This window comes from Colias eurytheme, chromosome 25, assembly GCF_061535395.1.
Source record: "Colias eurytheme isolate Ceu_HAF_F1 chromosome 25, ilColEury1 Martin Lab GWU primary, whole genome shotgun sequence".
In the NCBI taxonomy this organism is placed as follows: Eukaryota; Metazoa; Arthropoda; class Insecta; order Lepidoptera; family Pieridae; genus Colias; species Colias eurytheme.
In genome coordinates this window covers 7234034-7247961 of record NC_143004.1, presented here as the reverse complement: position 1 = coordinate 7247961, position 13928 = coordinate 7234034, and the positions used below count along the sequence as shown (strand labels likewise).

At 32.5% G+C, this 13928-nt stretch overlaps 2 protein-coding genes across 4 annotated transcripts in view; both read right to left on the bottom strand.

Annotated features, from left to right (window-relative positions):
* LOC149897740 (myrosinase 1-like) overlaps positions 1-13928 on the bottom strand; it is a 412925-nt gene that overhangs the window by 340991 nt on the left and 58006 nt on the right. The gene's annotated exons all lie outside the window — the stretch shown is intronic.
* On the bottom strand, positions 860-12391 carry LOC149897743 (myrosinase 1-like). Its single transcript, XM_090116363.1, has 11 exons — positions 12294-12391; positions 8337-8440; positions 6357-6504; positions 5799-5965; positions 5196-5456; positions 4769-4857; positions 3848-3995; positions 2900-3063; positions 2302-2454; positions 1780-1871; positions 860-1309 (listed from the first exon to the last, which is right to left on the bottom strand). The coding sequence occupies exons 1-11, from the start codon at positions 12329-12331 to the stop codon at positions 1009-1011; spliced, it is 1665 nt and encodes a 554-aa protein (XP_089972489.1). The 5' UTR covers positions 12332-12391; the 3' UTR covers positions 860-1008.

Genomic DNA, 13928 nt, shown 5'->3' with positions numbered 1-13928 from the left:
TTCACTCTAGTTGCAAAAACTCATTGTTTTTTTTAACTGTATGTAGTATTAAAAATATGTTACATTAATTATACATGAACTAAACTCAAATAAAAACATGAGTAATCCGCGCCAATTTAACTTCTTTACGCCTAAGTACATATTTCTTCTCATTTGAATTGATTTCGTTTTTTTTTACATTTATTAAACATCGTTAAAGTAAATCACGTTAATTACGCATATAAAGTATTTTTTAAGGACGAAGCTTCTTAATAGTTTTATTTATTAATTGACTTAATTATAGATACCTTGATCAGCATATTAAAGATCCCATTATTTTCGTAATAATGAATCAACAACCCATTTAAATTCTTTAACGACCTCTAATAGACTTGTGGCGTGTTTTTGCCCACGAACGTAACTTAGAAACCTTTTTTTTCTGGTGATACCAGAATATAATTAAGAGAAAAATAATAATAAGTCAATTTAAATCGAGTACCTTCTGTTTAACAAAAACAACGCCTTTTTAGTTTTTACAAGAATATATGATGCATGTAAACAATATAGCTAACTATTTGCTAAAGTATTGATATACCAAAAAAAAAAATTAAAACCAGGAGAGGTTTACCCTGCCTCGAAATTCTGGAAAGGCAAATTAGAACATTCCTATGAGAGCAATGGCCTTAGAATGGCTCTCCATAGTGTATAATTTTAATATTTAAATGAAAATTTATTATAATATATCGGAACATGACAAAAATGATAAAACAGGACAGGATTTCTGTTATTTTTTTTGTTAGAAAATTATAAAAAAAACGTAGGTAGGTCGTAATCGTAGTCTCGAATAGGGTCTTAGGTTAAATAAAACACCAAGTTCTGATATCATAAATAATTATAATTTATATTATATTTAAGTTTATTCATTCAAACTTTACATCAGCAAACCATAACGATAATTATTTACATAAACTGTCTTTTAATTTGATCATAGAGACCTCCAAATTGATGTAGCGTAAAAAACATAGACACCTAATTATTCGCGCCAACTAATGCCATCATTTTTGCCCCCAATTTCATAACTTTTACAATGCATCGTCTATTTTCATACACTTCCTTGAAAAAGCTAACGCTTTCTCCCATGTTAGGGATCGGGAAATTCGGTAGGGATTGCCTCGTAGCACGAATAGCGCTTTCTGATTGGTTGAAGCAGGTACTTGGTACATCAAATGTGTTGTGTTTAATCACACAAGTGTAGTACTTGGAGGACAGTCGAGGTATCCTTTTAAGTTCTGGGTCGTCCATGTCAACTTGGTAAACACCAAATCGTTGTCTGTGAAAAGAAACATGTCAATGAAAATGTGGTAGCAAAACTTCTTTGCAACTTAAATAAGTTCAGAACAGATTGAAGATAGTTCGTAAAGATTTGTGAATAAATAATAATTTGACTGCTTCTACAAACACATACTTAAGTGTATGTGTTTATGTTTATCAGGGAATGTCTGTTACTAATTTTTGCATAATCGAATCTGGATGAAATTTGACATACCTATTCAAGATAGTCTATTCCTAACCAGAGACAACTTGGCTTTTGCCTTATATTTGCCTTATATGTATATCGTGGTATAGTGTAAAAACATCCTGTATACTTATTTTTAATACTTAACCACCATTCTTTTATATTCTGATAAGCTGAAGATCACCTCGATCTGATAAGCTGCTTTTCAGAAATTATAATAAACCTCCATCCATCTCCACACACTTTTGCATGTAAAATATTATTGTCAACTATGCTATACTTACGAGAAACCACTTGCCCACTCGAAATTATCTAACAGGGACCAGAGCGTATAACCAGTCACATTCACTCCATCATCCTTTATGGACCGTTGGACCTAAGGAAAGTGATATTGTTAGTACATATAACTGTAAAAGAATGCAATTCCTCTTCACCGTAAAAAAAACATAGGCCTTCTTTGAGCTTTCATGCTAAACGTAAACTTAAATCATAAAAGTACCTAAGTTATACGGCAAACTATAACGGGAGATATCCTAAATATACAAACAATGACCCGAAATCCGAATATGCATCTTTATCGAGAAATAAAATATGTTTCTATTTTCTGAATCAATATTTTTTTAGGTAAAGACGCGGATTCTAATCCCGCCTCGTCATCGGTTTTTTCAAATTATTTCAAAACATCTCAATTATGAAGTATTTTAATATAAAACTAATAAATATCCATCCATTCAATAGTTCTAGCGTGTTAAAGTTACAAATAACTTTTTTTACAAATGTTTACACTTATAATATCAAGAAGATACCTGTTCCAAGTGTTCTCCAATAGCAACGACCCTATTATAGTCATTGAGCTCCAACCCAGAGGTGGGGTAGCCATGTTCTGTGATGAAGATCTCCCAGTCTCCATATGCTTGTTTAATCCAGCTCAACAGTTTGCGCAGGCCTTCAGGATATATCTACAATATTTTTTATAGGATAATGACCATGCTTTTCGAGGTATAATTAACTTTAGGGAAGTGTCCGTAGCCTTTAAGCACAGTATTACAATAAACGAATTTATCATGCTTATATTCCCAGATTCGAATGAAATACTTAACTATAAATTACATTTTTTTTTTAAATAAAATCATTAAATTCTGTTATTTGTGAACCTTCTTATGTGCCAACAAATTTTTAAAATACCTTTTTTCAATTCTCTAATAAAAACTGATCCTGATCACAATATAATAAACCGACTTCCAAAAACAAAAGGAGGAGGAGTTCATCTGCATGTATTTTTTATACGTGTTCAAATATATTGTGCTCTTTGGCTTACTTATTTGATCTCATTTGTAATTTTCTGTGGAGCACAATAAACAATTTTTGTGTTTTTGTTTGTATATTTTGAATTCTATTACTTACATATACAAGAGGTGAAGAGCTATAATAGCCATCAGCTGGAACTTCCATCACCGCATTCAGTTCTGGCGATCCCTCAAGGAACCACTGGCCTATCTTCTCACCCGGCTTCGCTTGTCGTATCGCACGAGAGGTATAGTAGTTTAGTCCAAAGAAATCTGCTGTTCCTGTTAAAATAAAATTAAAATAATTTGGAAAATCCAAAAGTGCACGCCTCATAATTTTTTTTAATAAATATTTATTAATTATTATTTTTGTTTATTTAATAACAATTAAACCACATCGAATCAGACCCTGAAAAATGAAAGGGTTCTATTCCTGAGCATACTCAAGCGTAAGAGAAAAAAAAAGACTCGATTAGTAAAGTATTTCGGTCGCTATCGTGTTAACAAGAAAAAGGATCCGCACATACAGACACACGGACGTCCAAGACAGAACTTTTTTAAACTGTTTTTTAACTAGTTTAAATAACAAAAATGACATCAAAAATATCATGAACGTTAAAAATAGTGTTTTTTCTTAATATATGTGTGTATGTATTATCTTACAAGTGCAATGTATGATACATAAAGACATTTTAAGTTTGAAAAATCAGATGTTTTGCGCGAAGTGACAGTAGTACCCACCTCAACGCTTCGCTTATGAGGCGTGCAATATAATGTAACAGTGTTTGATGTAAAATTTAATAGTATCTATATTAGATTATGAAAAATTGGTAGAGCTTTTAAACTGAACTTCACTATTATGTAATGTATAGGATAGTGCTTTACCGTTTCCTCATGAAATAAGGAATTTCAGAAGTTTTCTTTGTTGATAGGCATCATATTTGTAGAAATTATATTTTCCTTGTGAGCCGTATTTGTAATACTGACTATCTTGTTCTATTATTCGGTATGTTCAAAAAAAATCGAGTTTAGGTAGCTCAAACTTGGTTTAAATGATATAAATTACCTTTTATCAATTTTTTCTCTTCTTCTGTTAGGACAGGTAATCTAGATCTTGTGTGTCCTTCCATGAGACTGATCTTCCACATTAGTTTTTCTAGTTTTGGTGGCCATCCACCATCTTTAGAAAAGATCGGATGACAGAATCTACCTGCCTGTTGATTATAAAATAAAACGTAATTTAATTAATTAAAACCACATATTTATTATACTTCGAGGAATAAAATGAACTATTTATTTATTGTATAAATAAAATAAATATTTACATAATACGATAATTTAATTTAATTATTTTGATTTTGAATTCCACTAAGAAATTCTTGGAAATCTAAGTGCCTATTAACGTATAGGTATTACTGATCAAAATTATTATCTACTAGGGCTTGTGGAGTAAACACGTGTAGAGTTAGACGCTTGGCTCTACATTTGATCGTAGAACTTTTTCCGAGTACAAGAGAGTCTCGGCGATTGAATAACCAGGTTAAATAAAAAGCTTTCATAATTTAATATGAGTGAATTTTCAAGGTCCCATCATAGCGGGACGTGTTCAGCTCACGCCGCTCCATGAGGGTAAGGCATGGCAGGCTCTTAGCTTGTTTGGGCCCGGTGATGCCGCTGCCGCTGATGGGGTCACGGATTAATAATTCTACCTATACCCGTAGCCCTCTCGTTGATGCGGCTTGACGGAACGCAGTGGGGTTTTGGTCGGTAGAAATCCGACATAACCCACGGCCACTTCCCCGGAGGCCGTGGGTATCTATGCAAGATTTCTGCACTTTAAAAAAAAGGTCTCGTCATGGCAATACTGTCACACCACGTAGCAAGGCGACGATTTTAGTATCTTCGAATCTTGCAAAAGAAGTTTCACTTCTGACAAATGTGCTCGGCACACACGCTCTTATTTTATATGAAGCAAGAAGATTCGTACCGCAAGTTCCATAGCCATTTCAGCGACCTCCTCATCGTCTTGTGTTAGCGGCTCGTACCATGGCGCCTGATTTGGGATTGATATGCGACCTGCAAGATTATTGTAAAAAAACCTTCAGGTTGGTATGATTTATATATAAACATAATCATAATCATTTCTACGATTAACTTTGTTTCAATGTTTTCATAAGTGGACATGTGAAATCTTGCTGTTTCATTATACAGATATAACAGATATAAAAAGATGTGTAGTGCTTGTACATAAATTGATATCGATAGATTTTAATATTGGGTAACTGTGGTAACTATCTTAAATTTTAAAAATATATTATATTTTTTTAATTTTAAGTTATTCGGAATTATTTTCAACTAGCATTAGTTTACGATTTATCAATTATGCAATTATCGGATAAAAAAAACTTATTTACCTCCACTGATCTGTCTAAACTCCTGATCGAATATCCTATAAGCTTTCGCATGAGCTAGAAGTATGTTTTTGGTACAAATGTAAGGTGCAAACTGGTCCTCGATAATCCCCGGAGCAAATGTCCCAGTCATATACCCAATATCACATAATATTGATGGTTCATTTATAGTTAACCAGGTTTTCACTCGATCTGCGTATAATTCGAACACTTTTCTGGAGTAATCTGCGAACCAGTCCGCTATGAGGGGGTTTGTCCAGCCGCCTGCAAGAAAGATAAAAACATCATGAAGAAATATTTTAACTTGCTAAGAAATCACGAATCAATACGGCGAATCTATTATGTATTTCTAAACCACGAATCAATACGGCAAATCCATAATTTTCCACGTTGTTACGTAACTTAAAGTTTGGAATATGATAAATCTATTTTCTATTTTTCTACAATGAAGAAAACATTTACAGACTCGTCGGACGTCGAAAAACATACTTAATAAATTGAAGATTAGCTTAACACTTTTATACTGAGTGAAGAAATAACTTAAATTGCGTGATTCTTGCGATATACCTATCTCTACATTTCAATAATTTTTGAACTCTTTATTACCCATATCCTGCATCTTGACAGGTAAATCCCAATGGTACAGAGTCACCACTGGTTCAATCCCAACTTCAAGGAGATGGTCTATCAGGTCACTGTAGTATTTCACACCGGCCTCGTTTATCTCATTTGTGAATCCCGTTGGGAAGAGACGAGTCCAACTTAGGGAAAACCTGAGGGGTAAATTGTATTTTAATTAGGTCAAAAGTAAATGTCGCACCTATATAACTTAAAATACGTGAAAACTCAACATGAACGTTTATTGAAACTCAATCAGCGTTGTGGAGTTTGCCTCTGCCACATTATGCTGAGCCAGGGCCTTTTGTAGCCACAATGCAAGCGATAGCCTTTTGTAGCAAATTTAATTGTTGTCAGAAGTGTTGTAATTTCGATTGTTATCCTATGCTATTTTATTTTTCAAAATTTATTGCACTGTATTTTTTTTATTGTGTCTTATAATGTAAAAAGTAAAAACATATCATGGTGTTGGTTGCAATAAATCTTTTTTGTATTGTATTGTGTTTTAAATATTACTAGTAGTACTTATAATAAAAAAAATCTAACCTATAGAAATGCAGTCCCATCTCCGAAGCAATCCTCACATCTTCTCTCCACTTGTGGTAAGAGTCCGTGGTGACGTCACCGGTCGCGTTGCCTTCGATCCGCCAAGGCTGTTCGTGAACGAAGACGTCCCAAATATTTTCACCTTTACCTGCAAAGATTTTATAATAATTAGAGATGGGCCGAATATTTATGTTATATTCTGTATTCGGAATATTCGGCAGCTTTACCGAATATTCATAATCGACCGAATATATTCGGCTGAATCACCTAATATTCGGCAAAGTGTTAAGTGATACTCAACGTTTTTACTTTTAAGACCCGTGTATTACATATTATGATTTGAGAGTACAGTGTAATGAGGTAAGTATTTTAGAGTGTAGCTTTCTGTTTTTTCGTCACTGAAGCTTTATTTTTAATTAAAGTAGGTTGGTAAAAAGATAATAACTTAATGCAATATATACCTAAGTATCAAGCTGTACCGAATATTCGGTTCGGTAAAAGTTTTACCGAATATTCGGCCGAATGTTCGTATTCGGAAACCTATGTTCACATTGGGGTCATACTTAGATAGAAGGCTAACGACATGTGTAACGTGTTACGTAATGTGTTACATCGTAATGTATGGCACAACAGTTAGATTTGCTTAACTATATTTATTGATTTGCCATAAAATAGGTACTGGTATAACAAAAATTTAAATTAATCTATACTATCCTACTACTATTATAAAGGCGAAACTTTGTATGGATGTTTGTTACTCTTTCACGTAAAAACTACTGAACCGATTACAATGAAATTTAGCACACATATAGAGGGTAACTTGGATTAACACATAGGATAGGTTTTATCCCGGAAATCCCACGGGAACGGGAAATATGCGGGTTTTCCTTTGAAAACGCGGGCGAAGCCGCGGGCGGAAATCTAGTAATATTATAAAGCTAAAGAGTTTGTTTGTTTGAACGCGCTAATCTCAGTAACTACTGGTCCAATTTGCAAAATTCTTTCAGTGTTAGATAGTCCATGTATCGAGGAAGTCTAGGCTACAGTATATCATTACGCTAAGACCAACAGGAGCGGAGCCACGCGGGTGAAACCGCGAACCGCTGTTAGTAAAAAAGATAGAGATATACATTTCATTTATTCATAACAAAATATTCGGTACTTCTTTGCACATTTTGTTAGGTTCTAGGAATGAAGGAATATTGTTTTTTTCGTATTATGACCTTCCCTTCGAAGAAGGTCGTCTAGTTCTTGGAATTAATACATGTTTAGTGATAATCATAATAACCAAAATAAAACAAACAAACGAAGCATTCAAAGCCGGCTAAGCAAACTTAAGGAAAACATGCAATATTTAAAAAAAATAATATCTCAGAATTAAATAAGGTTAAAGATATTTTATTTTCATTATTTATTATTATGAATAACTAGCTGCTCCCCGCGGTTTCACCCCCGTGGCTCCACTCCTGTTGGTCTTAGCGTGATGATATATAGCCTAATAGCCTTCCTCGATAATTGGGCTATCTAACACCGAAAGAAGTTTTCAAATCGGACCATTAGTTCCTGAGATTAGCGCGTTCAAACAAACAAACTCTTCAGCTTTATAATACATCCCTACTAATATTATAAATGCGAAAGTAACTCTGTCTGTCTGTCTGTCTGTCTGTTACGCTTTCCCGCTTAAACTTCTCAACCGATATTGATGAAATTTGGCACAGACAATCTTTAGACGCTGAGAAAGAACATAGGCTACCTTTTATTACGAAATATGTACCACGGGCGAAGCCGGGGCGGACCGCTAGTATTAGTATAGATAAGAAGCTCTACATTTATACCTACTTAGTACTTATAAAAACTTGTAGGGCAGATTTACTAATAACATTGTAATGCCAACGGAGGTGCCATGGTCGTCTAGTCTGTCTACCTTCGTCAGTGAATCAAATATTAAAAAAAAATTATAATATTTTAAAAGATCCTTACCATCTTCATCCCAAGCGCCTTCTATCTGGTAGGAGGAGGTCGCTGCACCAAATTTGAAATTTGGCGGGAAATTACTGGAACATGCTGACGTCAGCAGTAATGTACTGTGAAAAATTTGTTGTTATGTTTCTTTAAGAGGTGTATTGTTGTTTTTTGTAGGTAGTCATAAAGCAATATGTTTTATGAAATAAATATTTATTAGAGCGTATTTTTCTTTTATTTCTAATCGTACCTACAGCAAATACATTTTAGATGTAAAACATTTTTTTTCACGTAAAGTATGATAAAAAAGAAAAATATAAATTGTTTAGAAATTAGATTCTTGTGTTAGAGCTGGCTCATATAAGAATTTCCGCTGATAATATAGATACCTACTCTTGGTACGAGTAATAGCAATTAAGGGCTTGGTCTAGTAGTGCAAACAAATGCATCCTGTCATCCTATATGTAAATAATACAAATGTACTAAGGGAAAGTTGCTCCACTTAATTTTTAAAAATTAAATCATTCGTATGCATAATTTAATATTCGTAATAAGTACCAAAAATGACAATTTGAAACAATTTTCGTGAAAATTACACCGGGTGATTTTTTTTTATCAGTACACAAAATTTGCGAATACTTTCTATTGATATCTTCAACTTCATGTTTATATAACTGATCAACTTTTACAAAGAAATTTGGACGAAATACAAAAAAAAATAAGCTTTCCATACAAAATGCATAACTCCATACATTTTTTTCGACCTAAGTTTCTTAGTGAAAGTTGTTCAGTTTAACTAATAAAACGGATAAACAAATTTTGTATATAATAAAAAAAATGTAATGTTTGTGTTAAAAAATTATCAAATAGAAAAATACGCAAATGAAAACAAAAGATAATTATTTCTGACTAGCTTCCGCCCGCGACTCCGTCCGCGCGGATGTCGGTCTTCGCGTCTTCTATAAATTTATTGTATTATGTGTAATATATAGATTTATATTGATAAACCTAATAAATCTTTTGCTAGCATTCTGATGCTTTATCGGTTGCACTGGATTTATCTCTTTTTTTTCAATCGCTTGAATGATATAGGATGGGTCCTTGATGGGCATCGAATGCTGAAGTCTCGAATCAATCAATTCTGACAGTAGGCAATTTATGTAAAATCTTGATAATGGTCCATCATTTTATTTTGCCTAAACGTTACATACTTTTTTATATATTCTATTTTTAACGAATTATTCACTCCAGTCCAAACAGCAAATAAGCAGACTTCTGCTTCTGCAACGTTTAATTGTCCCTGAATTTAGAAAAAATAGTCATGATTCTTATCTATGACAAAAGTGTTATTTTTTGCATTGTATTTCAAATATTAAATTTTTTTTAACCGCATCTTCCGCATTCATGTCTTTTGCCGGAATTAGACATTTAACTTCTACTAGTCCCATTTTCCCTTTTTGATATGGGAGTGTATAAAGTGAATTTTTTAGATATTTCTCGTTATACTTTTAAAAAGTTATTATTGTCATTTTCTCATTAGGTAAAGTAATTTCGATATCAGTTTTAAGTTTTTTGATACCTGCAATAATAACGTCATAATTGCCTGCAGCTGCACATACTTATCGATTACACCCTGTATACAATCCACCATCCACATTCATAATGTTTTCCTGTCCTCCTCTCCTTTACGCTGTTCACCGATACACTTGAAATGAGTAAATCTGCTACCACTGAAGGATGTTTCATTGTGATCAGCAAATTTTCACCACTGTTGTCGATTATTTGTTTTTCATTTTTAATCAGCAATTGGGAATCATCAGTTTTGTTTTTTGCAGATTGGTGATGTACCCTAACAATACGTCGAAAAGGGAAAGCATCAACGAATTATCGTTTTCGTCCTCTTTTTTTATTCTTCGCGTCTCTGTTACTTCTGTTTGTTTAGTTCTCAACACCCACTGAATTTTCTATGTTATTGTGATCTTCCATTACATCTGAGTTTTGATGATGTGATGATAATCCATTCGTTTTAATATTGGTACTTAGAGTTGGTAGACTAAACTAGAAATGGCGGACTAAATTTGTCAGCGCGTCTGTAAGATCAGAATATAAAACCAACATCCTGTATTTAAGTTACAAAATTAATAATCAAACAACATGCCGCTACGTTGAAAATGACTAGAAGAAAAAATTAAAACACCTCGGATCAATTTTGGAGTAAACAAATCATTTTCCCCGTATGGGGATTTCCCCGGATGAACTTGGGAAGTTCAAGTTCTCAATACAAGTTTATATTATATTTCGTATTTATCAAACGAAAAATAAACATTTTTGGAACTTCAAAAAAATTATATTATAAGAAAATTTATGAGCTTTAGTTTTAAAGAAATATACATCCCTTTACTGACACCCCGTAAAATAAAGAAATTGTTGCCAATCACCTTTGCAATCTATTTGGTTTCATTAACTTTATGTTCGAAGATAATTTTTTTTCTAGTAGTTACACGCGTATTTTTTTTCGTTTATTTTCCATATCGAAATCAAATGTTTAAAAATACGAATATTTGCACAAAACTAAGATAAAAATAATCAATTAACAAAAATATTAAATTTAATGAAGTAGAGCAACTTTCACTTCGGTATGAAGGAAAATCGAGCGTAGAGCACACGTCAGAACGCTCCGGCCCAAGGAGCGCGACTAAAGAAATTCGCTAGGATTTTTCCTAATTATTTTAAATATTTTTTTAATATTTAAAGAATTATCAAAATTCAAAAAAATTTTTTTTTAAAGGATTAATACTCATTGGTCTTCAACCAACTCGAATAAATTAATGGAAAAAATAACTTTTAGCAGTATTTATCAATAGATTTTGTAAGGCAAAAAATGGGAAATTTAATGAATTTATAACGTTCTAATTAAGAAAATCATAAGTTTTTCGGCAATTGTATTCAGCAGTTTTTAATAACGACTATATAAGGATAATAATGCGCTGATCAGATTGTGTAAATTGTAATCGGTTGCAACGTAGTGAGTGCACAAACTTAGCTCGAAATGTCTTTGGGGGAAAGAGACTTATCTTGAAGGCCTGATTAAGGTAACATAAAGTAACTTTACAAATGTGAAAAAATTCACGCGCATTGCGTATATAACACTAATTGATAAACAAGAAAAAAAATTCAGTTTATCATTTCATTAGCCGGGAAAAAATTGTCAAATAACTTGTTGAAAACGCAATTTTGCTAGACTGCAGCCTTAAAATACCTTTTTACAATGTTCAATTCAAATTATGAGATCTATATATCTACATATTTATCTGCCAATAACTTCTTATAAATAGGAAACATTTGTGTTTTTGTATGTACGTTTGTAATGTTTTCAAAAACTACTGGACCGAGTTCAAAATTTCTTTCGTCAGCTTCGTTCGAAAGCTACATTATCTCCAGTCACAGTTTATATCGTTTTTATACAGTTCTATAAAACAACAAAAAGATAAATATTTATTTTATTTATATTGATTGTTCTTGCTATTACAGTAGCTTATTAGCGTAATTATACGTAGCTATTGTTACCTATCTTTTTTGTTATAATTCAAAGATAACAATATGTCTTTAAATTATACGTGTTATGACTTATGTATATAAACTTATACGTAAAAAAAAGAACTAGCTTTCCGCACAGCTATAAGCGTGTAAGAGCGTGTGTACTGAGCAGACGTGTCAGAAGTGAAACTTCTTTGACAAGATTTAAAGATACAAATCCCTTACTCCATGACGTGACAGTATTGCCATGACGCGACCTTGAAATTTTACTCGCAACGCACCTAGAAATTTCACTACCAAAGTGGCCTCCTAATTATCACAACACACAAAAATCATACCATTTAATTGCTCTGTTGTGACGGGAAAGACACACAAACAAACACACTATCATTTAAATAATAAACATACATATTTATAATATTAGATAGCAATGATTACCTTATAACGATCGACACAACCACATTGAATGAACACATGTCGGAAAATAAGCGAGATGCTAAACGAAATTTCGTTAAATTTACGTGTTAATCATTTTTATTAGCTTTTTACTGTAATCTTAGTATATAAGGAAGTGCATATAGCCCGTTTTATGTTGAGTTAATCTGACGATTAAACCAACCTACTTCCATAGAGATTCCTAATAATGTTTATTGCACCTTTCTTTACGAGCGGAAAATAATTAGTCCCAAACCTTATCTAATCTGTGCCCAAACATTAAATAAAACTATTGTGGAAAAGCTAGCTCTTTTATTTTTCTTTTTTCTGTCATAAAATGTGTCTAGACAAAGCCAACGTTCAAATAATGTATCTATAAATACAGAAAGTGGAAGTAGAAAATAAAGTGTTATCAATTGATTAAAATATATATTTATTTATTATTATAATTTAATAAAATAATGATTCGCTTTATAGTTAACGTGGTTGTGAGCAGACTGAACTTAAACAGCTATAGAGTATAGACTCAAGAACTCAACGCATATTTTAATTAGGTTAAAAAAATACCTGTCAGATGTTAATAAGTATGTAAATACCTTTATATTTATTATATACTAATCCACCCCGGCTTCGCCCGTGGTACCCAGCTACATGTTTCCGTTTTTTTTTTCATAAGAACCATCCTCGTACTTCAAGGAACAGATTCCGCAGCGCACGCGGTGACAGAATTTTTAGTAAGGAATTTTTTACACCTTGGGTTACATTATTGCATTTTTGGTAAGGATCTCTAATTTTTTTGTTAATTCAATATAGCCTATGTTTCTCAGTGAAGATGCAGCTTTCTAATGGTGAAAGAATTTTGAAATCGGTCACTGGACCAATTTCAAAATTCTTTCATGGTTTTCACGCATAAACTACTGAATTTATGCGTGAAAAGTGAAAACCATACATACATATATAATTACAAACATTTCCTCTTTATAATATTAGTATAGATTACCTTAATAACATAATATTTTACTAATGTAAAGTATTATATTATCTGTAGTAAGTAAATAATGTAATTACTCTTCATTAGTTTTAACAGAGACAGATAGTATAAGCCTATATTACTTTATTATTTATGTAATTATTGGCTTATTTTATATTTATTACTTTGCGTACTAGCTTTCCGCCCGCGGCTTCGCCCGCATTTAAAAAAAATCCCGCATAGTTCCCGTTCTCGTGGGAATTCGGGGATAAAACCTATATGTTTTAATCCAAGTTACCCTCTATTTAAATGTGTGCTAATTTGCATAATTATGGGTTATGGCTTTTTTTCTTGAAACAGTAACAAACATACACAGTACACACATCCATTCTCACAAACTTTCGCATTTATAATAATATGTACATATTAGTAATTTAGTACCTAGGTTTAGTGGGAAAGATAAATTAAAATATTAAAATTAAAAATACATGATTTATTGAGAGCGTAGGCGTTAGAATCGTGCTCGTTTTTGCATAATTTGATACAAAAAAATCAGCTGATTGAAAAACTTGAAGTTTATTATAGTTTTTATGGTCCAATCATAAATAAATATGTACGGTATTTGTCTACTTCGTTAGTCTTATATGACCGGCTACAGGTTCAGTGAC

What these genes read in the sequence shown, in the direction of transcription:
- LOC149897743 (XM_090116363.1), bottom strand. Translation starts at nt 12,331, where the DNA reads ATGTGTTCATTCAATGTGGTTGTGTCGATCGTTATAAG. An exon ending in TGTCAAGATGCAGGATATGG is followed by an intron (nt 5,457 to 5,798) that starts GTAATAAAGAGT and finishes TCTTTCTTGCAG; the next exon opens with GCGGCTGGACAAACCCCCTC. An exon ending in AAATGGCTATGGAACTTGCG is followed by an intron (nt 3,996 to 4,768) that starts GTACGAATCTTC and finishes TATAATCAACAG; the next exon opens with GCAGGTAGATTCTGTCATCC.